The 23,130-nt window shown below is 32.9% G+C and overlaps 3 protein-coding genes across 3 annotated transcripts in view; 1 reads left to right on the top strand and 2 right to left on the bottom strand.

Moving 5' to 3' along the window:
* The window catches only part of LOC111049998 (histone-lysine N-methyltransferase set-26), a 65,925-nt gene extending 55,735 nt beyond the window's left edge, over window positions 1-10,190 (bottom strand). Inside the window, exon 1 of the mRNA XM_039440383.1 lies at window positions 10,017-10,190. The gene's annotated coding sequence lies outside the window, so the exon portion shown is untranslated. The remainder of the gene's footprint in view (window positions 1-10,016) is intronic.
* On the top strand, window positions 10,035-11,849 carry LOC111049999 (polyglutamine-binding protein 1). The gene has a single exon (XM_022336222.2). The coding sequence runs from the start codon at window positions 10,785-10,787 to the stop codon at window positions 11,688-11,690; it is 906 nt and encodes a 301-aa protein (XP_022191914.2). The 5' UTR covers window positions 10,035-10,784; the 3' UTR covers window positions 11,691-11,849.
* Window positions 11,850-14,709: 2,860 nt separating this feature from the next.
* LOC111048444 (UDP-glucose:glycoprotein glucosyltransferase) overlaps window positions 14,710-23,130 on the bottom strand; it is a 59,838-nt gene continuing 51,417 nt past the window's right edge. Inside the window, exons 24-28 of the mRNA XM_039440384.1 lie at window positions 21,851-21,954; window positions 20,299-20,470; window positions 18,489-18,605; window positions 17,392-17,560; window positions 14,710-14,970 (exon numbers count right to left, since the gene is read on the bottom strand). Coding sequence (XP_039296318.1) covers window positions 14,936-14,970; window positions 17,392-17,560; window positions 18,489-18,605; window positions 20,299-20,470; window positions 21,851-21,954 — 597 coding nt within the window. The 3' untranslated portion in view covers window positions 14,710-14,935. The remainder of the gene's footprint in view (window positions 14,971-17,391; window positions 17,561-18,488; window positions 18,606-20,298; window positions 20,471-21,850; window positions 21,955-23,130) is intronic.

The raw sequence follows: 23,130 nt of genomic DNA on the forward strand, positions 1-23,130 counted from the left end.
TCTAAAATATTCAGAATTTGAATAATTTCAACTCGTATAGAAATCTGTGTTTCCTACAGAAAGTACTCAGCAAGAACAGTTGAGTAAATATTGGATATTACAATAGAAAGTTTATGGTAATTTTTCATCTACAAAAATAGCTTGGTTGATGGAACATTGTACTAACCATACACTTTCATCAACATTATCTTCACTTTTTCTTTAAAGAAACTTTTGATCTGTTATCCCCACAGGGATTAGCAACTATAAAATACAAAAACAAACAGGGAGCATTAGATTACAATTACAGTTTTATTTATAAATATCTCCCCTCGCTCAATTTCAACACCTCATTCGTCACCACCAATCGTCCAATTAAATCCAAACCGCATTCACGCTGTATCAAGTTGGTGTCTGTTATTTATATCATTTAACAACCTAGTTCTGTTTATTTTTTAGCCACATCAACTTCAGTGGTTCTTCAATCCAAATCACGAATTTAGTGTATGTGAACAATCTTAACTCTGCAACTAGGCTACTTAAGAGTATTTTTTTTCAATTCTATTCTAGTCGATTGTGTAAACAGCAAACGGTTTCGACTTTTATGCCCACATGCATCTTCCTACTGACTACTCCCTACACAGCTAACGAAATGTCGCTATAAAAATGAATTAATAAGAAACTAAGAGATCAGACGAAATAGTCATTAAAAAATTAATCAGAAATTCAAGTGATCGGAGAAACTTTGTTATTTATTTATATTTCAAAGACATTCATAAGATTTGAATGAATGAGCTCATGAATCAAGTTATCTCAAATGATAGATTTTTGTGTTATATTCGGCACAACTCATGAATTATTCAAAAAATCTTCAAGCTATTACAAACTAGATTATTTGGTATCAAGACATCAGATATTTGGTATTACAAATTGGATATTTGGTATCAAGTCAACTTATGAATGATTTTGGAATAAAACTCGAACGATTAAATTAAATTTTAAATTTGTATTAATTCATTACAAATAATGATAAAATGAGTACCTATTCATGATCATAAGATCATTTAAATATAACAACTATAGAGATTTAAATATTGATTAGACTATGGATTGAGACTTTTATCAATATACTCAAAGAACTTAAAGAGATATAGACCCACAATGCCTATCATAGCCACCTCTAATACAGTCTGTATTAGAGGTGGCTATGTGCCTATGCCTTCCCAATGATAGCTTTTACTTGAAATTGAAGGCCGCCATTGGGGTATTTTAGCACGAGATATTATATCTATATATTTGTAATAGTATAGATTACAAAGGCATTGGTATGTAATAATCTTATAGGTTGCCCCCTCAATGGCCGATTTCAATTCCAAGTACGACACTAGCGCTGCATGTGAGTCTATGCATCTTTAAGATCTTTGAATATACTATGAACACGTTACTTGTAATATTGAACTGGATAAAAATATTGAGCACAAAGTCTTGACTGGTATAACAAATTGAAACACTTCACAGTTCAACCAATGGTACAAAATCAGAGAATATAAATTATTGAGTATGTGACTAAAACTTGATCCACGTTTAATGCGGTATATTGTTATGACATTAAGAATAGATTTGTAACCAGCATCATTTATTAAAAATTGCTGAGAAGGAACATTGGAGTTTTAATATAATTATCTTGAAAATGTTGTATTTTATAAATGTCTTGATGAAATAAACATCAGTTCTTTTCTATTCTATTGTACATACATTATTGTACAAAATCGAGGATGATAACAAAAATTTAATTTCGAAATAATCCAGACATAAAATTAATAAACTGGACGATAATCATCTATCAAATCATGATTCACGAAGTAGACACCATTGTAGACTAGACAAAACAAGAATAAACTGACTAAAACCTATCTCACAATAGTTATCGAATTTTTAATCATCTCTACAATAAATTCAATTATATCAGTTGTATGTAAAGTTTACAGAGAGTTTCTTCCACTCTACAAGAGACAATATCAATACGTATAAAGCATTGTAACACTGAGAACAAACACAATACATCTTCTGCCTACTACTTGTTAATGCAAATTGTCTGCTGCTTGAATTTCAGAGTCGGAATCAAGGCCAAAGCAACTCAGTAATCATTATCATTATCATCATCATAAAAATATCATCATTACTATGTTCATTGACACGAGATACAATACAGCATGTCCTTGTCTTTTTCTTCGCAAACAGAATCATATCGACTATCAAAATTTTGCTATCCGATATTTTCAAATGAGTGCTGAGAGGTTTTTCATATAATTTTTTGCAATATTTCCTACGCAACCACTATTTACTAGAACAGTGAGATTTACTTCAAGCTGACAGCATTCATTATGGAACATCATCAATGCTTCCCATTCAACCAATGCTGACAGTTTGTAGTGTTTCTCACTGTACTATAGATTCCTTCATATACTACTGCTACTACTACTAACTCACAATAATACTACGGACAACAGCGAGCTAAAACGTAGAACCAACATTTGGGGATGGTAAGACCTACAAAAGATGTTGAAATTAAAGCTTCGATTTAGCAAGAAGATCCTAATAAGTGTTTTGAAGTGGACCGGCTATAATTGAAATCTGGTAATGGTTCTTGATAATAAATTACAACTTCTACCAAGGCGTGGACAATCAAGCATACAAAATGCACATCGCCATGCTTTTCGGGAGTTGATAATTAATTAATATACTGCACTGAGATGCTCAATAAAGTTTTCCCAACAAACATCACTAAGCCATGAAAAAGAAAAATTTAATTAGAGATGAAAGCATGTGTAGGGTAGTTTCATATTTCAATCCAAAAACTCTGATAACATTTTGTAATGAAGCACGTTTATTAAAATAAATAAAACTTCAATTTCTGAATGATCTAAACCTATCGCTTCACCTACGTACTGCTGATAAGGTATAGTTAATATTTCAAATAACGCTCACGCAATTTAGCACTGCAGTACACGCAATATTTCTCATAGAGCAATATTGTAGGTGTAGCTGACGAAATCGGACATTTTTACTCAATTATTCAAAAAATACTGCAATTATTATCATCCTGTGAAAATAAATTAGTAATGCCGAAGCAAATGTTATCTATCACAGAATTGATATCATTACTGCATTATCAAAATTGGTATAAACCCGTATTACTTATTAACTCAGGTTAATATGTAATGAAGTTGTTGTTAAGTTCAGTCCTATTCTTAAAGAAGTTCTTCCTGTAATTTCAATTTTCCTTGAAGTTATATAATGTGTACAACCTTGAACCTTCTTAGTTTCTTAAATGCCGATAGTGAAAAATGAATGTGTTTATAAATCAAGTACTCAGTCACCAACAACCTCCAACACAGTTGATTGGTGAGATAATGCAAAGAGAGATTTTTACATACAATACCGTTGCTTTATAATAAATAGAACTCTATCTATTTTATTTGATATCAAAATAATAAGAGATTGTTCTATTCTAAACGACTCTAATTTATTTCCTTATCATTTTTGAATCATCACCCGTGATACAATACTGGTACACTGTCCAAGGTAAACCAACCCTGCAGAACAAGAAACCAAGTGAAATCTCAGAGGGAAAATTTCGCTTTCAATTTTGTCCCTTTAGCGAGGGTGGCAGCCCTGCGCGCGCGCCACCCTCAAACCGAATTTCCCGCCTCCCGAGCCGCGCGAAATCCCCACCAATATGGCTGCCACTGCCATCGATTTTCGGCTGCTAGGCTTGGAGGCGGTTGAAATGCCGCCTCATGACTACTGCCGCCTCTTGGTGACCACTGATACCACCCCCCTCCGCGGCAACCACAGAGGTAACATACAATGTCGATTTGCAGAAATTCTGACAGAGAATCTGTCAGGGCTAGATCGGTGCGTTAGTAAGAATCACTGCAAACTGTCACCATTTGTTCAGTGGGAAGCTTTGATGTTACTAATAAGGAATGCTGACAGTTCAAAGTGAATACTACTTGAGAAGCTTCTAAACAAAGAAAATTCTTTGTCCTTCAATATATTGTAAATAACTTCAAACACCGGTCTCTTAAAAAATCTTGACAATTTGTTAGGGCTAGTACATCTTAGGTACCACTTGCAAAATTCTATCAAGGGATAAAAAGTATATCATACATCTTGCTTTTTCCTTCCTAAAATCCTAACAAAGAAAATCATTTCCCTTCATATCAGCATTATTAAAAATTCATTCTTCTGGACAGACTAATGGACAGGAAGAAAATTCACGGCTGATGATTAAAATTGTACAGCTATGACACTTCGTCCAAAAATCGGCGTTTTTGTCAAAGAATCTAACCATACTTAACAAATACAGTAGTAAAGGAAATTAATTGTTCTTCAATATTATGTTGAGATTATAAACCCACCTTCCCCTAAAGTGGATAAAAGGAAAATCAGAACTTTTGAATATTAAAATTGCATCGAGAAAGCAAACCATGTACAGTTTATCGACAATGAAACAATATTTATATCAATAAAGCAATGTGTATCAAACATACATCTTGCCGCCTTCTAACAGAGAATTCATCATCTGAAAACCTATTGCTCTTTTTTTCTTTTAGGAAGGACAAATTTGACGGAAGAGTCAAAGCTTTGACGAGCAGAACAGTGCCAAATTGTTCAGCTTTCTAGCCCTATCAAAAAATGTTACTGCCCTCCAATTCTCATAAAAAGTCATTTCCCTCAATTCACATAAATATACAGAAGAGTGAAGAAAGGAAAAACACACATAGTAGGTGCGAATCAACCTATCATTTTAACCTTTGCAAAACTTGGTTGAAGAAAGTCACAGCGTTTAAGAAGATGTAGTGATATTTTTTTATTGAAAATGAAAACATAAATGAATTCGTGAATTTGACTAAATAGTGTTTTTATTATGGAAGTTTTCAGGATTGATTTTTATTCAAAATGAAAACATAAATAAATTCGTGTAGGCCTATTTGACTACATTTTTGTGTTTTTATATGGACGTTTTCAGGATAGACAACATTTTTTTCAATACTTTTTGTCAGAGATGACAGATTGACAATTTTCAGTACTGGCAATTTCTTTCAATTCTTTTCTGACAGAAACCCTTCTCGAGATGAAATCCTCATAAAAGTGGTGAAACGAAAAATTACCCAGTAATTTTACGACAAACAATACAAACTCAACATTCCTAACAGACAGATTTCTCTTCAGAAATAAAACTGGCATCGCATTTTACAGTAATAATGCCTCGAGGCTTAACCAAGTCTCATTCAGCAGAGAATATTGCACTAGACACTTCTATTAATAGATTTCAAATTGACAGCACAAACTGCTGCAGAGGTACTACAAACACAGCTACCTTCAATAAAATGTAACTAACCTCAGAGCACAAAGTGTCTGCTAAAAATCATTGCATGCGGTCAGCATTGGTTGAATGAGAGGCGACCAATGATGTTATCAAGAGATTATAAGAGTTTCAAGATGATCAGAGTCTCACTATAGTACTGACAAGACAATTACTTTCTCAAATAATAAGTTAGCATGAAGTGAGTTTGATATTTGAAAAACAGCCATATTGCTGACATAATTTTACAAAATTTTAGTAAAGTGGTGAGTTACAAAAATACAATTATTGCAGACCTAATAAAATATTATGGATAAAATTTACTGCAAATTGGAATTTTTATATTGTTCTATTTCTGTCGATATCCATCAAAATAAACAGTCGTGGTGAGGTGAGGTTGAATTGAAGTTGTTTTATCCCAATCAGTGATATGATTCTTGGACCTATAGTATTGATGAATGATTTTTAGATTTATTCGATGAAGGAAATCAGCTATAGTTTCTTTGGAATTAACAAATTATTGCAAATAAAATGAACTATTTTTTCTGAAATACTTTACATCTGGTATTTTGCTGAAAAAAAACTTCAATTGAGTATTTCGGGAATATACGGAATCATAGATCAGGATCATAATAAAATCACTATGATACATAGGAGAGAAGAGGTTGATAATTCTAAGAACCCTTCAAGAATTTACCAAGTGCTTTTTAACTGAAGTGTGTTTATGTAATGTCTCCAGTAAAAAATCGCAGATGTTTTCCAATAAGTTCTCCCTCCCTATAGTAGAAGTTATGGTGATAGTATTCCTGAGTCTTTTATATTTGATCATAAAGTTTTTAATCATTATACAAACATATTAATCTGAGTTGGTGCAATTTAAGAGAAACATTGAAATAAGTAATGATATATTTTATGTTGATTGAATCCAAATCTCAGAATAATAAAATAGTATTAATACTTCATTAAAAAATGGATGTAAATGCATAATAAAGCTGCAAGTGAATGATAAAGCCACAACAACACAATTCCATAAATTGTTATCTTAATAATTACAAAGCCTCCTACTCATTTCAATTAAAAACTTATCGTGCACACTGACAATTACCAGCATGTAATGTCATTTTTCTCACAATTAAATAGCTTACTGATAAAAAATCTATCTTTCACTTTTCAAATAAATATCATCTAATTAAATACTTGATATTGACTTCAATGATGTGAAACATGCTATTGATAGGAAATTATGAATCTACTAACTCCAAAATATTCAAATATGAGTTTAAGAAAATTAAAAATGATAGACTACTACTTTTGTACCAGGCATAACAGCTACAACAATAACTACATTTAAAATACAATAGGACTTTGTGAGAAACAGTGAAACGTACTGGAACATCTTTCAGTTCATAATTCCAATTGTATAGTGAAATTATGTTCTGGCAGCATGAATGTAATCTGTATCTCCAATTGGATAATGAAATTATGTTCTGGCATAAATGTAATTGTAAGTGTAGTTGTTTAATTGAAACAAGTGTAATTGAAATGTTTCATTGTAAGCATGTACACCAATACAGTTACAAAAATCAAGGGATTAATCGCATTAGCTGAATATTTTTTTGTTATTAAAACTTATTAAAAACATGTTTTCTTTTCTATTGAAGCTATGGCTACATTAAAAACGCTCATCTATACAAACTCTGATTTGAGCTGATTCGGAACCAGCCTACTAATTACGTCAAGCGAGTCTGTATCCTAAAGCTAGACACCCTCATACCTCATCAATGTCAGTGAAAGTGACCGGTACCATGAGAATATTATCCCCATAAATTCCGATGTGACTTTTCACACTCACTAGGTTGTGTTGAGTGGAAACAGTCCAATCAGAACTCTTGGAAATTATATTTTCATTGTGCCGGTCACTTTCACTGACATTGATGTGATATGAGGGAATCAAACTTAAAGCTAATTAAAACTAAGTATAATTTAGGTTATGTTACTTTGTCAGGGCTCCTGAAATAACTTCACATTGACAATATTATCAACATCCAGAGTAAAAAACTATATGAATCCATTGGAATATATTATTTATTCACTATTCATCCTTTCCTAACAAATATAATTTTCAATTTATTATTATCGAAGTGATTTGAAGAGAAGAAATAATTAGTATAGGCCTAATTAATTTTACAATTTGCTACTCAACTGCCAAGTAGTTGAACAGTTCACCAAATATTTTGAAAACAATATTACACTTCATATTCAGCCGAAAAAAATACTCCAGTCAAAGGACTGAATGAATTAGGGGATGATATCCAATCATGATAGGCTATCATTCCCAACGCCTCAAGAAGAGAGGAGGGATTGATCAATATAATAACCATGGAAACAATGCGGCCGACTAGAAGAGATTGAGTTTTCAAATCATAAAAGATTACCAGACAGTAAAATATTGACAGGTAGCTTTGAAACGTTGCAACAATGTCAATCAAACAGCTGATAATATATCGACTGTGAAACGACAGCATAGTCAGATAATGGCATTCAAAGCTAGAGGTCACAAAGTCAATAAATATGTGCATATGAAATTATTAAAGGCGGCCATGCTTTTGATTCACCCTTTGTGTGCCGAGTTCACTGCTTCAATAAATATGAACGTTTCATGAATTATTGACAGCAAGTAATTTATACAAACAGTTTTTCACTCATTATTATTCATCTACTGTTGTGAAAGTGTCTAGTAAAATCTTGATAATAATCTACCAATTAGTTAATCCCTTCTAACTCATTAACTTTCTATCTTATTTCGCACTAATCAGATGGCTATTATCTGAGAAATCTTTGTAAATACAGTGTCCTGATAAAAGTTATTCATAATTATGTGATACAGGACTTAGCATTAGACACTAAAACAATATGAGGTCTAGTTTTTAAAAGTTACTTATAACCAAAATCAAATTGGAAATAAATCAATTGAAGGCATTATTGTTCATGTAATAACTGCATCGTTTGTAGGTTAGTGTTCATAGGTTATGTAGAAGGGAATATGCCGAAAGAAGAAAACACTTTCGATTGAATAGCTATAGTAAAACCCATGAATTATTTGCTTTAGTATAAGTAATGAAAGAGAATCACCTAAACTAACAATGATTGTAGAATATTATTGAAGGATTTAAAATATTAACTAACAATAAGTGGGGAACAACTACACAAACATTTTATTGGAAATGTTAAGAAATTATAGTGTTGTTTGACAGATTGTTACTGAAGACATCCTGAATGGATTACTCTATAGTTTCTGTAGCGTACTAATCAACCACTGAACTAACTTACATTGAAGTTAATACATGACTATAGGTAGGAATCATTAATCACAAAAAAAAAAAACACTGAAATCTGAGCATTAGTAAGAAGATGCGCTTTGCTTTACATTCGAATTTATAACCTCAAAAAGCGTTTTATCCTGAGAAAAACTAGGCCCACCTTAAAATCATTGGAATTGCAAGTCTATAAATAATGGCAATAGTTTAAAAGTGTAGGGTATTCCAATAATTGAATCTGATCTCGCAATAGACTAGTTATAAGTAATCAAGTTATTAAATATTAATCTGTTACATTCTAATAACAAGTGATTGTATAATTAGGCTACATTTTTAAACGTGAAAAACCTTGAATGAAAAGCAATTCATGAGAAACTAATGTTGAGAAAAATCAATTGTATTATTGTGCAAATAATATTAAAAATAAGCTTTTGAATTTGCATAATAGTAAGAGATTAAACACGTATCAACATTTCAATATGCCAACAAAAATTTGGGCAATCTGTCTGAACAAAGCTATTAAGGTACTTACTAAGAATATGGAATAACGTGAAATTCAAACATAGGCCTATTATTTATAATGTTAATTAAATAGGTGGCTTTTTAACTGTTTTATGTTAACCTGAATCATAAGATTTGTACAACTAGTGAAAGAAATAGCCTGAAAGCGGAATCAATCAAGATTTAAGCCAGTTTTTGTGGAAGGAAATTAGAAAAATGAAGAGAAATAGCTCAATAAAATGTTTAGAAAAAAATCAACAATTACAATTTTTATAGTTTCAGAAGGGACATGAAATGTATAGACCCGTCCATAGGTTTTCATAGAAGTGACACCATTTTACGCTAAGCCTATAGCAGAATGTTGAAGATAAATTATGCCTACCACACATTCACAAATGATATTAAGAGGTTAGATTTAAAGTGTGTTTATTCATGAGATAAATCTTGATTTGATCAAATAGGATCAATAAATCCAATATTCATCTCATCAATTATGAATAGTTACGTAGCTTACGAACTTTGTTCATCGTTCTAATAATTGAGAATTACAAATCGGGCAACAAAGAGACAAGACATTGATAACTGAAAAAATGATTTTTTGAAGATAGACGACAAAATTACAAGCAGATATGTAGAAAATAGCAAGGAGTTATTAGTTAACTACCATCAAAACAATAATTCGAGTAACCCCAACATTGAACCGATGGCCTAGTATCAAACATCACAGAAAACATGAGAAAATTTCGGAATTTAAAAAGAAATACATTTTTTTGATAACCGAGTAGTCAAATGAGAATAAAACTTTGGGAAAAATTACAGTGGCAATGTAAATATTATTGTTTTCTTACCTGTTAGTGTCTGCAGACGAAAAGATGATTGTGTTCAACATAAACATAGCAATTTCGACGTGATAACATGAATGAAAATTGACAGTTTATACACCAAAATCTTCGTTTACACTTGGCGAACCAGAATAGTCAATTACATTTTAGTGTTCAACTCAATTTTAGTAAGTAAAGTTAATTTCAAAGATAAGCGATCACAACGTTACATCTAACCTAAAGATGGCGGCCATTCTTCAACACAAAAACAAAGGGTCACAAAGCCAAGAACATGTAGTCTCGTAGTCTCGAACCCAAAATACATCTTTCCTAGATTAGTATAAAAATTATGGAATTGAAATTTTTACAGTGTTTTCAATTTGAACAAATAAAAAATATTAGGAAAAATCTAAAAGATCTAAATAAATATGATTTTAATATAGCTTGCTAATAGATGAGCTATAAAAGATCTTCAAGGACTTTTATATAACAGCATTGGTATCAACCACATCCAGTCAATATCCAAGTAAATATAGATTTAAAAACAAATTTATACAAGAATTATTAATTTTATTATAGATTGGTTCATAATATGAACCAAAATAATATATTTTCAATTTTAGAAAGTACTGCGCATTATAATCAAAATCAAGGTCAACGTATTTTGGTCTGTGAGGTTGGTATTGGCTTGCAATTGATTGATATTGATGCAGGAAGTTCTCGATTGGTTATGTTTGTTGTGATGTAAAATAATAAACGTACAGCTACAGTTTATAATCCTACCAAAGAACTAATATGACTCTTCCTAGCGCATTAGCAGCTCGATTAGCGAAACGAGGTCTAATAAACAAGACATCTACCAACAATCCAGAAGATAAAAATGGATCAGGCAACATCAATACCAGCGTCTCTGAGGTGGAAGAAGTGATAGCCGAAGATTATGATGACCAAGAAAATCAAGGTAATCTGCTAAATAAACTCTCTACAAAATTAGTAGATTACGATGTTGAGGATTTCATCACTTCTGTTTATGAAGAGAAAAAGTTTTTGGGATATCCAGGGTGTCCAAACAAATACAATATCTACCATGAATGTACCATTGGTTGTAAGGAGTTGTGGAAGGATGGAATATCGGAGCCGGACCCAAAGTACTTGAAACGTAAAACGGCCATGTTACTCAAATATCCATTACCTAGTCACTGGAAAGAGATTTACGACCCAGGAACAGGACGACATTACTACTGGGAGACTGACAGTGATGCTGTTTCGTGGTTGCCCCCTACCCATCCCAAAGCAGTCATCTCTGAATCAGCGGCGGCACTTAGAGAACAAGAACACTACAAGAATAACGATGTCGACATGGAGAAAGATGAAAACAAAAGTGAAGGCAGTGAAGAAAGTTCGGACGAGAGTGAAGATGAAACCACCCAGATCGACGAAAAGCAACGCAAACGAGAGGCACTTGAAAAGCAGAGATCAAGAGGAAGAATGAAGAAGTTGGAAAATGACCTGGATCCCATGGACCCAGCTGCTTATTCGGATATTCCACGGGGGGGCTGGTCGGATGGACTCGTCAGAGGCAATGAGGCTAAAACTGGAGCTGATGTGACTGCTGCTGGACCTCTCTATCAGATGCGACCATATCCCAACCCTGGAGCAGTATTAAGGGCTAATTCAAACAAAAAGCCACCACCGGTTTAAACATTTCCGCAAGTATAGTATTTGGTATAAGACTATTTAGTGACAAAAATGAACTTTTACAACTTGTTCAAATCCAACTACAAACTCAAGAACAGTGACAGTGTCACATTTTCAAAAGTATTTTCTAATTAAATACTGAATGTTTTTCTTTAAATTAAATCCTGTTTATTCAATGATGGAATCCTACACCTATCACGTTGAAAACTAATTACACAAAAGCTGGTTAAATTTTAGTTGTGATTAATTTTATTAGAACCAATCACAGAATCCTTTTTTTAAAAAAAAGAAGAGAAATGAAAGAAGCCTTTTTTTGAAAAAGGCCTTTGTGATTGGTTATAATGAGATTAATCACAACTAAAATTTAACCAGCTTTTTGCAGCCGAGTCTCAGAATTATTAATTGGAAGAGGCAAATTTTTTTGTTGTGGATGATAGATAAAACTACATACTAAAACTGTAAAATACTCTTCAACAACAAAATAATTTTTTAAATATATTCAAAGAAGTGGATACAAAATAGAGTTAGGCTATCACGCAGTTCTTGTTCCTGACAATTTGCACACATTAATATACTTCAAGGTCAGTATTAAATTAAGACACCATGCTCGGTCACCTAAGAGAAACCAGGCAGCCGCCAGTGGTGTTCGTGTGTCTACCAATCACGTCTTTTAGCGGTGGCCGCTCTGGCACCCTGAGTTTCTAGTGTATTAAAACCAATAAGAATTAATGCTTCAAAACACATTTGTACTCTTGGTATCATAATGTAAACCTTAGATTAAGTACTTCTACAAATTTATATGATGGAACTATTGTAAGGCTTGAAACAGAACAATAAGCAAAAGATGAAGTAGATTAAATTTTGAAGAAAAGGATTTATTGTTGCTTATCAAGCAAATAATAAAACATAGTTATTATGACAATATTCAGTCTTAATTATTTTAGTAGTAACTTGATAGTATTATTTTTAAAGTACTGCAAGTTCTAGCTGGATTATTAAGTTTTAAAACAAAATTCTAACCTACAAGGATCCATTATTGAATCCTTAATTATTCATACAGGCCTACTCTTATTATTTCATCTTCACTTGAATACAATTTTAGCAGGTACGTTGATCGAAATTCAGTGCAGTTATTTAAAACCTTTAATAATTTATTACAAATTCTTATTTGAAAGTATTACTTATTGGTTGAAGCATAGAATAACTACATAAAATTTTCAACAGATGTAGTATTTCATAGTCAAGGTTCAACATAGAATATTCAAATTTATTCAAAGTATTTTTCTATGAGTAACTAAGATTTTTGTGGATTAAAATAAGTAATGAAACTTGAACTATATCAGTAACAAATTTTTATCAACAGAAGAGAGCATGCTACCGGTACTTATGGATATTTTGGCTAGTGCCGGTATTTGAGAATAAAAGTCGAATGTTGCACAACAATCTCTTGAAGATAAATTTGTTTCTCTATATTATATAAAGAATCATTCCGATCATCTCTGATAGGTAAAATATTATGGTGACAAACTTACTATAGACTATTAAATTTTTTTATATAGGATAAAATAATTAAAACTAGCTTCTGCTCAGCAATAAATATTTTTCATTGAAGCTTTTCTGTGTAAATGTTGTTGCTTTTAAAAGGCTTCAGCCTAAGACATAAATATTTTCTAATTAACCTTTACCTAATTAATCAATTACTTAAATCACCTTCTGTTCTGTTGTCAACATTCACAAATTCATCTTGCCTCAGGACGATGTCAGACGAAGCATCGAAATTAAACATTACACAAGCACTAGACAGGGAGCGGTCTTAGGAGGATATAGAAGATATCCATATTCTTGTGCATGGTATTTTGTAGGGCTACCGTAGACCTACTCAATATCTTTCATAATGAAACACTTTTTATTACCTTTTTGTGTGAGACACTTGAAAATGGCTCGTGCTGAAACAACTGGTGTCAAAAAAGGTACCTACGATGACCACTGGAAATCCTGACCGCTCTGTATGCACATACCCTAAATTATCACAACTACTAGCTCATTTTAATAGATTTTTCAAGATTAATATCACGCTGGAACACCTGAAACTATAGTGATATGATACTTGAATAAATCATTGAGGAACTAGAAATTGTACCGGTACATGAGGATGATGAAATTTCAACAACTGGAACTAGTTTCTCGTGATTTGATAAATCAGTGGCTGTCAATTTGTTTTTCATTCAATATAATGAACTTCCGGTTATTTGATATTACATCACTCCCCGATTTTGCTAATCGTTTGGCTTTGGCCAACTCTAATTAATCTGATTGCATTAATCATATCAGTCAATATAATATAATCTGATTTACTTCAAACTGTCAGCATTGGAGTTATTTATAAGACATGCTAATAGTTTGTAGTGAATCTCACTATGCAATGATTGACCTCCAAATAGAAGGAAGAACCTTCCTCTGCATTATTTGTATTTTATTACATAAATATAAACATACTTAGCATTAACATGGAGATTTATGACATCAATAGATGTCCAAAATTAAATGAACTAGAAATGGAAGGTGCACACTGAGGAAACAAAAAATGTGGGTTCAGTAACAAACACTGACAAACATAGGGGGTGAGAACCTCGAAGTTGTAAATTAGTTGAAGGTAAATGTAATAGGTAGTTCAAAAAAGTAATAATAATGAGTAGGTAAAAATAATTGAGTAGTAAGTAATGTTAAAGTTATAGGAAAATGAGTTGCTAAAGAATATAAATCAAATATTGAATATTGGAATAAATAATCGTGGAATATATAAAATAATGTTATGAAGGAATAAGTAAGTGGTAGATAAATTGATAGAATAGTAATAGGTAAATAGTAAGTGTGGAAGTTATAGGGAAAAAGTGTTGGCAAAGAATATCAAAGGGTGATGTTAACGAACGGATACAGAACGATATAAAAAAATAAAGATTATGAAATTTAAAAAAAACTTGAGGATAAAAACATAATGGAAGAGGAGAAATAAAAACCAAAATGAAACAAAAATGTTTGATGATATTAAAACGGCACTTGATTTCTCACTATTTTTATGAGCAATTGAAAAACAAAATCGTTCATTTGAAAATTTACAATGTGTTGCCAATATGGCTATAAGGAAGAAATAAACTGTTGGCAGTACTGTACTGACAATGATCATCAATCAATACGATGTTTGATGGTGATTGTATAGGAAATACATCTTTTATGCAATCGTCGACAGGTCATAATTCAGAATGAGCGTGTCCGGAAGTCTTGTCTGCAAAAAGAAGTGAAACAATTTAGTGAATAAGATGACAAAATTGTATGATACAAAATATTATCACAATACCCCATAAATACTAGCCTAAGGATTAAGGTACGATGCACCCACTGAGGAACGCAAAATTTGGGTTCAGTAACAAGCGTTTCAAGTACACTGGAAAAACCGTATTTACTTCAGTTTTACTATGGATTCCGACAAAGACAATTTGATTTTGTTGTGGTGATTGAAAACTAGGACGATTCTCCAATCAAAAGACTGTGAAGGAGACTACTTCTTCTTTAGCTTCAATCATTCGATTGGAAGGTAGCTTGCCATCGTTTTCTGTCAAGAGCTGTACTTTTCAGTTGGATGTAGCTCTGGTTCCCTAGATCCTTGGTAGCTTGCTTCAAATATTGTAGCAGGGGTCTTCCACGAGCCCTTAGTCCAATTATTATACCTTCCAGTTTTCTTAACGTGAATTCGTTGTGTCCAAATACATGGCCAAGCCAAGAATGCCGTCTGTCCAAGAAGACTAGGCCTAGGCCTACTACACCTTTTCCAACTGCATTTGAGAAAGTATAAATTTTAATTGAGAATAGTCATTTGTATTTGAGAAAACGTCAGATGTAAATGAGAATAGTCAATTGTATTTGAGAAGTCATCACTTGTAGTTGAGAATAGTGAATTTTATTTGAGAAAGTATCATTTCAATTTGAGAACATACGATTTGAAAGCGAGAAGTTGTCAGTTGTAATTGGAAAATGATTTTTAAAAAACCAGTGCTTCCAGAAGTTTACTTATATTTTTCATAACTTTACTCATAGAAAATAATATAATAATAAATTTAATATTCCAATAAAACATCTAGTTTTTAAATAAAACATTACTTTCAAGCCAAAATCCATTGAAGAATTGCCGAATCGCTTGATCAAGAGATTCAATTGATTGATGATAAAGTTCAATTGCGCCTTGAACATAGATAATTTGATCTTCATCAAGTGCAATATTTTACAAAATGTTTGGAGACAAAAGACAATACATAGAAATGATACTCATTAATCATTCGTAAACAGTAAAGAGGGAATAATTTCACAATTGAAAATATTAATTTTCCCCCATGCAAAGCCTATGGTAGTAATATTGGAATACTGTGTACGTAGTACAGTATCCTTTCCTGCTCAAATCAAACCTTTACTGTAGGCTACAGAAGAGCCTCGACATGTCAATTGGAAAATTTCCTCATTTTCAATTGATATCTTCTCATTTACATTTGACGATTTCTCAAATATACAATTCACTACTTTCAATTAAATGTGATGACTTCCCAAATACAATTGACTATTCTCATTTAGATCTGACATTCTATCAATTACAAGTGACTATTCTCAAATGCTATTGATACTTTCTCAAATTAACTTGATACTTTCTCAAATAGAATTGGAAAAGGTGTAGAGTAACAAATAATCAAGTGAGAAATAAGAGTGAGATACGAAAGTACTGAATTCAACCTTTGATCATGGATCATCAATAGAAGTGATCCTTTATTGTCAATCTCAGTACTGATCCCAATAGATTTGATTTGATTTTGAAACTTCTTCATTGTCCCATAAGTTTACTTAGCAAGAAGAAATTACAAAATAATTTATTATCCTTCAGAAAAAATTAAGCCCAAAGGTATATGGGAAGGATTACTTCTATTGACGATAAATGATCAAAGGTTGAACTCTAGTACTTTAGTATATGGTATATGGTGTTTGGGAAACTATGAAACTATCCTATGTGAGATACACTATATTAAAATCTCGAAGCCACTTGATCGTCTGTTGGAATAGGAATGACCACCAGTAACAAGAAAAGACCCCAATTTACAGGCTATAGTGAGGTTTAATTAGCAATGGTATTGCTATCATTGTCTATCATTCAACAAATCGGATAGCGCTATCTCTTTCTCGCTTTGCTCTGTTGCGAGATCGTCTTTTAACAATGAAGAATTAATAATTAATTAACAAAATATTCCATCTTAATTATGAAACTATTGAAAAATACAATTCCTTGCTTAATAAAATATAATTTATTATTTTAAACAAGAATGAACAGTTAATATTACATCAATAAACCTGTATCAGCTACCGTTTGATACGCCTGTAAATGAAATGAAATGAAAAAATTCTTTATTAGGCGGAGTTAGGACTTTTAAGTCCTCTCTACCACTCAACCTCAATGCCTGTATCAGGCATTGACAAGACAGAAGTTTGGCAACGTTGTCCTTCTATCTTTCTCCACTGCCATCATAACTTGGACCTCACTACAGCTCTAAGTACTTTTAGGAGAATGCAATTAAATTTCAAGTTATTTAGTTCGGTATTTCAAATGATATGATAAAGCGTCAAACAACGAAACATCATATCTAAGGAATTTTGATTAAAGATAAATTACCTTGATTTTTATCGTGTGTCTGTTGATCACTGTGGTCTTCCTCTTCGTGTTCTTCAGTGGCACCCAACTTCAGTTGCAGGGCTTTTATTTCGGCATCGTAATCTTTCCACTCGTCTACAATTCGCATGGCTGCCGTCAGTTTGGCTTCTTTAGTTAGAGGGTTGTTACACTGCAAAATGAAACATTAATTCATAAAAAACACAAATCTTACAATTATTGAAGAGTATCTACTATAGTCGCATTAAATAATATTAAATAGCCTTCGAGAAGGGACTCTCCACCAACCAGAAGCCATACGAATTTACTTTTTTATAAAATTATATTAGATTATTGGTTGTTACACTAAAGCATATTAATACGAGTTGAATTCATGACAATGATAATATTGGATCACTAACTTTATTCTTTCAGATTACAGAGCGTTCCTGCACGTTTCGAGTTGGATTCATGACAATGATAATATTGGATCACTAACTTTATTCTTGCAGATTACAGAGCGTTCCTGCACGTTTCGAGTTGGATTCATGACAATGATAATATTGGATCACTAACTTTATTCTTGCAGATTACAGAGCGTTCCTGCACGTTTCGAGTTGGATTCATGACAATGATAATATTGGATCACTAGCTTTATTTTTTGAGATTACAGAGTTTCCTGCACGTTTCTAGATTAGACTACATTAAGATTTCATTTATAAAACAATATTTTCTCTAAAGGATTATACTCTGATATGTACATAATAACCGACAATATCGATAGCTATCTTCACTCAAATTTACAAAGTATGAACTGAAATTCATTTAATACTGTCTATGTTATAATATAACAAATAACTTTCACATGTATCTGATAAGGAATGGGATTATTTATACAATCATCCAAGTTTGCAATAATATTCCAAGATTCCTCTTGTAAACTCGGACTACTCAAATATTAGAGGAGTAAGTTTTAGATATATTTATTGTACGTAATTTTTTTTAATGAAAATTAGATGAATTTGTAAAATAGTTGTAATTGATATGAACAATAATTTAAAATTCAATTATTTTCTGTTGTAGAATGGTTTTCAGGTAAAATGGTATCCTTGGTAACTTACCAAATCTATAGTTTTTGCAGATTTCTTTGACTCATCGTCACACCACGTTTCACACCACAGCCATTCTTGTGGCAACGATTTTATGGCAACTTGATGTATCATGTTGTTTGGCAAGTCCTGTACAAAATGACAAAAAACTTATAGTAATCAATTAGTTGAATATTGATATGAAATCATTAATACATTTTTGAAATATTAATAGAAAGTAAATCTTGACTAATACTGGATTGCACCAGCAAACATCAATTTATCTTGAATCAGAAGAAATAGAAAGAAATTCCTGTTTTCTTTAATTTGTAAATTATGTAAAATGGGTTAGCCGACATCAGAAAATGTTAAATTAATTATTTATTTAGCGTATGGCATTTTTTGTCAAATTTTTAAAGTTCACACTTTTATAAGTGCACGTCGAGGGATGAAGTATACTGTATTGCCTGGGGACTGGCTACAGTGAAGTCGTTAGCCTTGCCCAGGTAGGCACGTCTCTCACACTCAAATAATATATAATATGGTGCACTGTCTGCTCCATCGCCCCACAGTCACATACTGGGGAGTCTCCAAGTCCCCATTTGAAAAATGATGCATTGCATCTCCAATGCTGGGTTCGAATTCTGTTGAGTGTCACCCAGATGCGCCGGGGGAGCTCGAAACCAGGAGGCCTAGTGCATGAGAAATAGCTCTCCGGTATTCCGGGGGGCACCTCCTCTCTCCATCTTCTTTTCAGAGAGAACCTCTCATCTCTCAATTGCTCTGCCATCCTGACCGCTGGCTTCTGGACTTCAGCTCCCTTCTATATAAATCAGGAATGGCCTGATGGATTGGTAGTAGATGATTAGACGAAATCCTTTCATAGAGCCGAAGGAGAGCTTGCGCTCTGCGAAGAGGAGGTGGGAGTATGCTGCTGAGCACTGGGAGCCAGGAAACTGGAGTGGATCGTAAGGCTCCTGTAATTATTCGCATTGAATTATTCAGTTGCACATCTACAAGGTGAGTGTGACAACTGTTGATCCAGGAAGATGCACAGTACTCAGCAGCAGCATACACCAGGCCCAGACTAAAGCACCTCAGAGTTGAGGAAGATGAGCCCCAAGTTGTGCCACATAGTTTCCTAATGATGTTTTTTCTCGTCTTCAACTTGGCTGCTACATTCCTTAGATGCTGGTTAAAAGAGAGGGACCTGTCCAGGGTGATGCTAACTTAAATCATGAATAAAGAAAAGAAAAAATAAATTAATGAAAATGAAAAGAGAAGGAAAAGTCTGTATGAACTTGGGTTCTGGAACATCGCAAGTACAGTCTGCTATACTTAAACCGGTCACGGGTTTGATTCCCAATCTGTCTGACATTCAATTGAATCATTTATAACCTCATTACTCATGCTCAAGTCATAGGCGGAAATGGGCATCATCAGCAGAAATAAAATAAACTACAAGCGAGTGTGAAGGGAGATAACAACAGGCTTCCTCACCAATAATAATGCAATAAAAATATTTTCACAAGAAAATGTTCATTTTTTAAATTGATTCATTTATATCATAGTATGTACAAACAACATCATAGTAACAAATAATCTCTTTCAAACTAATTAACTAGAGTTTGGATTTATTTTAAAAACTCGACATGTTTCTACTGTTCTCTACTCATTAGGTTACCCTAATCTACTGATCATTAATTTATTAGAAAGACGATTAAAGACGATAAAGAGGTAGAGACGATAGATAACCATGATCTACTATTTAATAATTAATTTTAAGTTATTCATAGTTGCTTCAAAACTACATTAAAAATAATCAATAATCAAGTTAACTAACCTGATCCAAATTTGAAAGACTATTAGGATCCTGACTTAAAGCCTGGTATTGGCCTCTCAGTCTGTCACCGGCTGCTATCTTTCTGAATCGTCTGAGATCAACCACATAAAGGGCACTAATATGGTAACGTCTGCCTTGCAAGTGATTCCTCCAGTAGCCGTGCTTCCAAAACCTGACCAAATTAACACATTTTGATCATGATTATCAATTTATATTTATCGCATTTTTAAAATAGTCATCACAATACAATGAATAAGAATAGGAATGTTTCATTCCTTTAAAGCGCATTAAAATTAGCTGATATTCAATATTATTTATTAACATTAGCTGATATTCAAGTATCAAAGTAACATGGCAGTTGGAAACTTCAGTAATGACAATAATTATTATAATACATTGTACATTCATTGAAATAAAATTTTCATAGAATCGCACATAAAAAGCACCAGTCAATTTTACAGAATGTTGAAAATTGATAAAGCCTTCAACGTTTTAAAAAAATTCCATTTGCATTTAAAAGAAGTCTCCAAGAGAGTAGAGAGGGTTTTGCAGGAGGAGGCTTCCAAGATCAGATTTAAATCTGAATTTCTGTAGAACTCCACGAGAATGGCAGTATATTGAAAAGCTCAAGTGAAATGTGATTGAGACTTTTCAAAATCTTTCTCAACGTAATATGATAAGGAACATCAATTTTATGTATGCTTCTTTTATCATAACTGTTTATTTCAAAATATGCCTCTTTTATCAAAACTGCTCATTTCATATCTTCAATGGAACTTATTTATCTTCCTGTTCACATTCATTAACAGTCTGAAGAGCTGATCTGATAAGTCTGAATGATCAGATTAGATTATAATAGATGCTTCAGTCACAAAAATAGGGTTCAAATTGCAGAGGCGAGAGGCATGAGGGGAATAGAGTAGTGCGCACGCATTATATTTCTCTTGCAATAAGTTTTGTACTGACCGACAGGACAGCTAACCAAGTCATGTTTGTACTGAGAATCGGACACAAATTTATGGATTGGGAGAAATATCACAGGTTAGGGTAGGGACCTCCTTTAAGGGATTCCCTAGAAACAAAAATCTATACTAGTAGTTCTGTGAACAGTAGACCTCACGCAGTATTCTCATCCACAAGTACCTGACTGAAACTATAGACCTTATGGAAATACAGCAATAGACTGGCTTCTCCACACATCTGTGTAATCACTTGTCAGCTGATTTATGAAGAATAATTCTATAGTCTGATTTTTACTCAAATATTGGCGTATGAAGGAGGCTCCTTTTTCTTTTTATATCATCCTTGAAATGCAAAATTTCCAAAAACCTTGTATATACGTCGACGCGCAATTAAAAAAGGAACATACCTGTCAAATTTCATGAAAATCTATTACCGCGTTTCGCCATAAATGCGCAACATATAAACATTTAAACATTAAGAGAAATGCCAAACAGTCGACTTGAATCTTAGACCTCACTTCGCTCGGTCAACAAATATTTTCTTTTGTTGAGATGATTCTCTCCATAATATTTCAAAAAATGAAACCAACCTGAAGCCATCCATAGTTGTTCTGCTCTCACAGAAAGGAGTGTATCCGTAGGGAGCTCCACCCAGATCCAGGTCAACCAGTTCTTTCATATCAGCACGGACAACCTGAAATATAATAAAATATAAGTCAGTCAGTCCCATAAAGTTACATGATGCATGGATAATATTGAAGAGTTGATTTCATTGGTTGAAGTGAATAAACTGGGGCTCTCATGGTCAGAATGAGTTTAGTTTTGATACGAGTCAATCCCATAAATAAACTAAGGCTCTCATGGCCGGAAGGCTTGGTTAGTTTCATTTTTTATTTTGACAGTCAAACGTATCACCTGATTCCTCACCATCGAAGCGTTATCCAGTAAATCTTCGTTAGTCACAATTTATTACTTTCCTTGCCCTACTACCATAGATAAGGAAAGTATTGCTTTCCAAAAAAAATTAAGGTACCCTAATTTCAAGTTTCCTATACGTTTCAAGGTCCCCTGAGTCCAAAAACATGATTTTTGGGTGTTGGTCTGTGTGTGTGTGTGTGTGTGTGTGTGTATGTGTGTATGTCTGTGAACACGATAACTCCATTCCTAATCAACCGATTGACTTGAAATTTTAAACTTAAGGTCCTTATACCATGAGGATCTGACAATAAGAAATTCAATAAAATTTAATTCAAAATGGCGGAAAAAATGGCGGATAATTACTAAAAAACCATGTTATTTACTGTTTACTCGAAAACGGCTCTAACGATTTTCTATGGATAGCTATTTATAAGCCCTATCAACTGACATGAGTCTCATTTCTGAGAAAATTGCAGGAGCTCCAAATATACTTGAGAAAAATGGCGGATAATTACTAAAAAGAACATGTTTTTCACGATTTTCTTAAAATAACTTGACCATTTTTTTTCTTCAAATTCATACTCTATATAGTTATTTATAGTTATTATAATATAGCTCTATTAACTGGCATGAGTCTCCTTTCTGGGAAACTAAAGGGGGGTCCACCCCATCCTTGAGAAATGGACTTTGTAACCTCCTTCTCGTGCATGAGGTAGGTAGGTAGAGCAGTTCATAAAAAGAACACATAGTCGAGATATTTTATCTGTAGAACAGCTGTTTTGACGACTTTAAAAAAATGACGACTAAAAAAATCATCGAATTTCACAATTTACACAAAGGAAAAAGTACTCCGAAAACAATATATACACATATACAAAAGTCTGATCGTAGTTTCAAATATGAGCAAGGAAAGTTGTGTGAGTGTACCACATCAGCATTTTCAAAGCTGTTT

This window comes from Nilaparvata lugens, chromosome 13, assembly GCF_014356525.2.
Source record: "Nilaparvata lugens isolate BPH chromosome 13, ASM1435652v1, whole genome shotgun sequence".
Taxonomy (NCBI): Eukaryota; Metazoa; Arthropoda; class Insecta; order Hemiptera; family Delphacidae; genus Nilaparvata; species Nilaparvata lugens.

Coding starts and splice junctions, on each gene's coding strand:
- LOC111049999 (XM_022336222.2), top strand. CDS start 10,785: ATGACTCTTCCTAGCGCATTAGCAGCTCGATTAGCGAAACGAGGTCTA.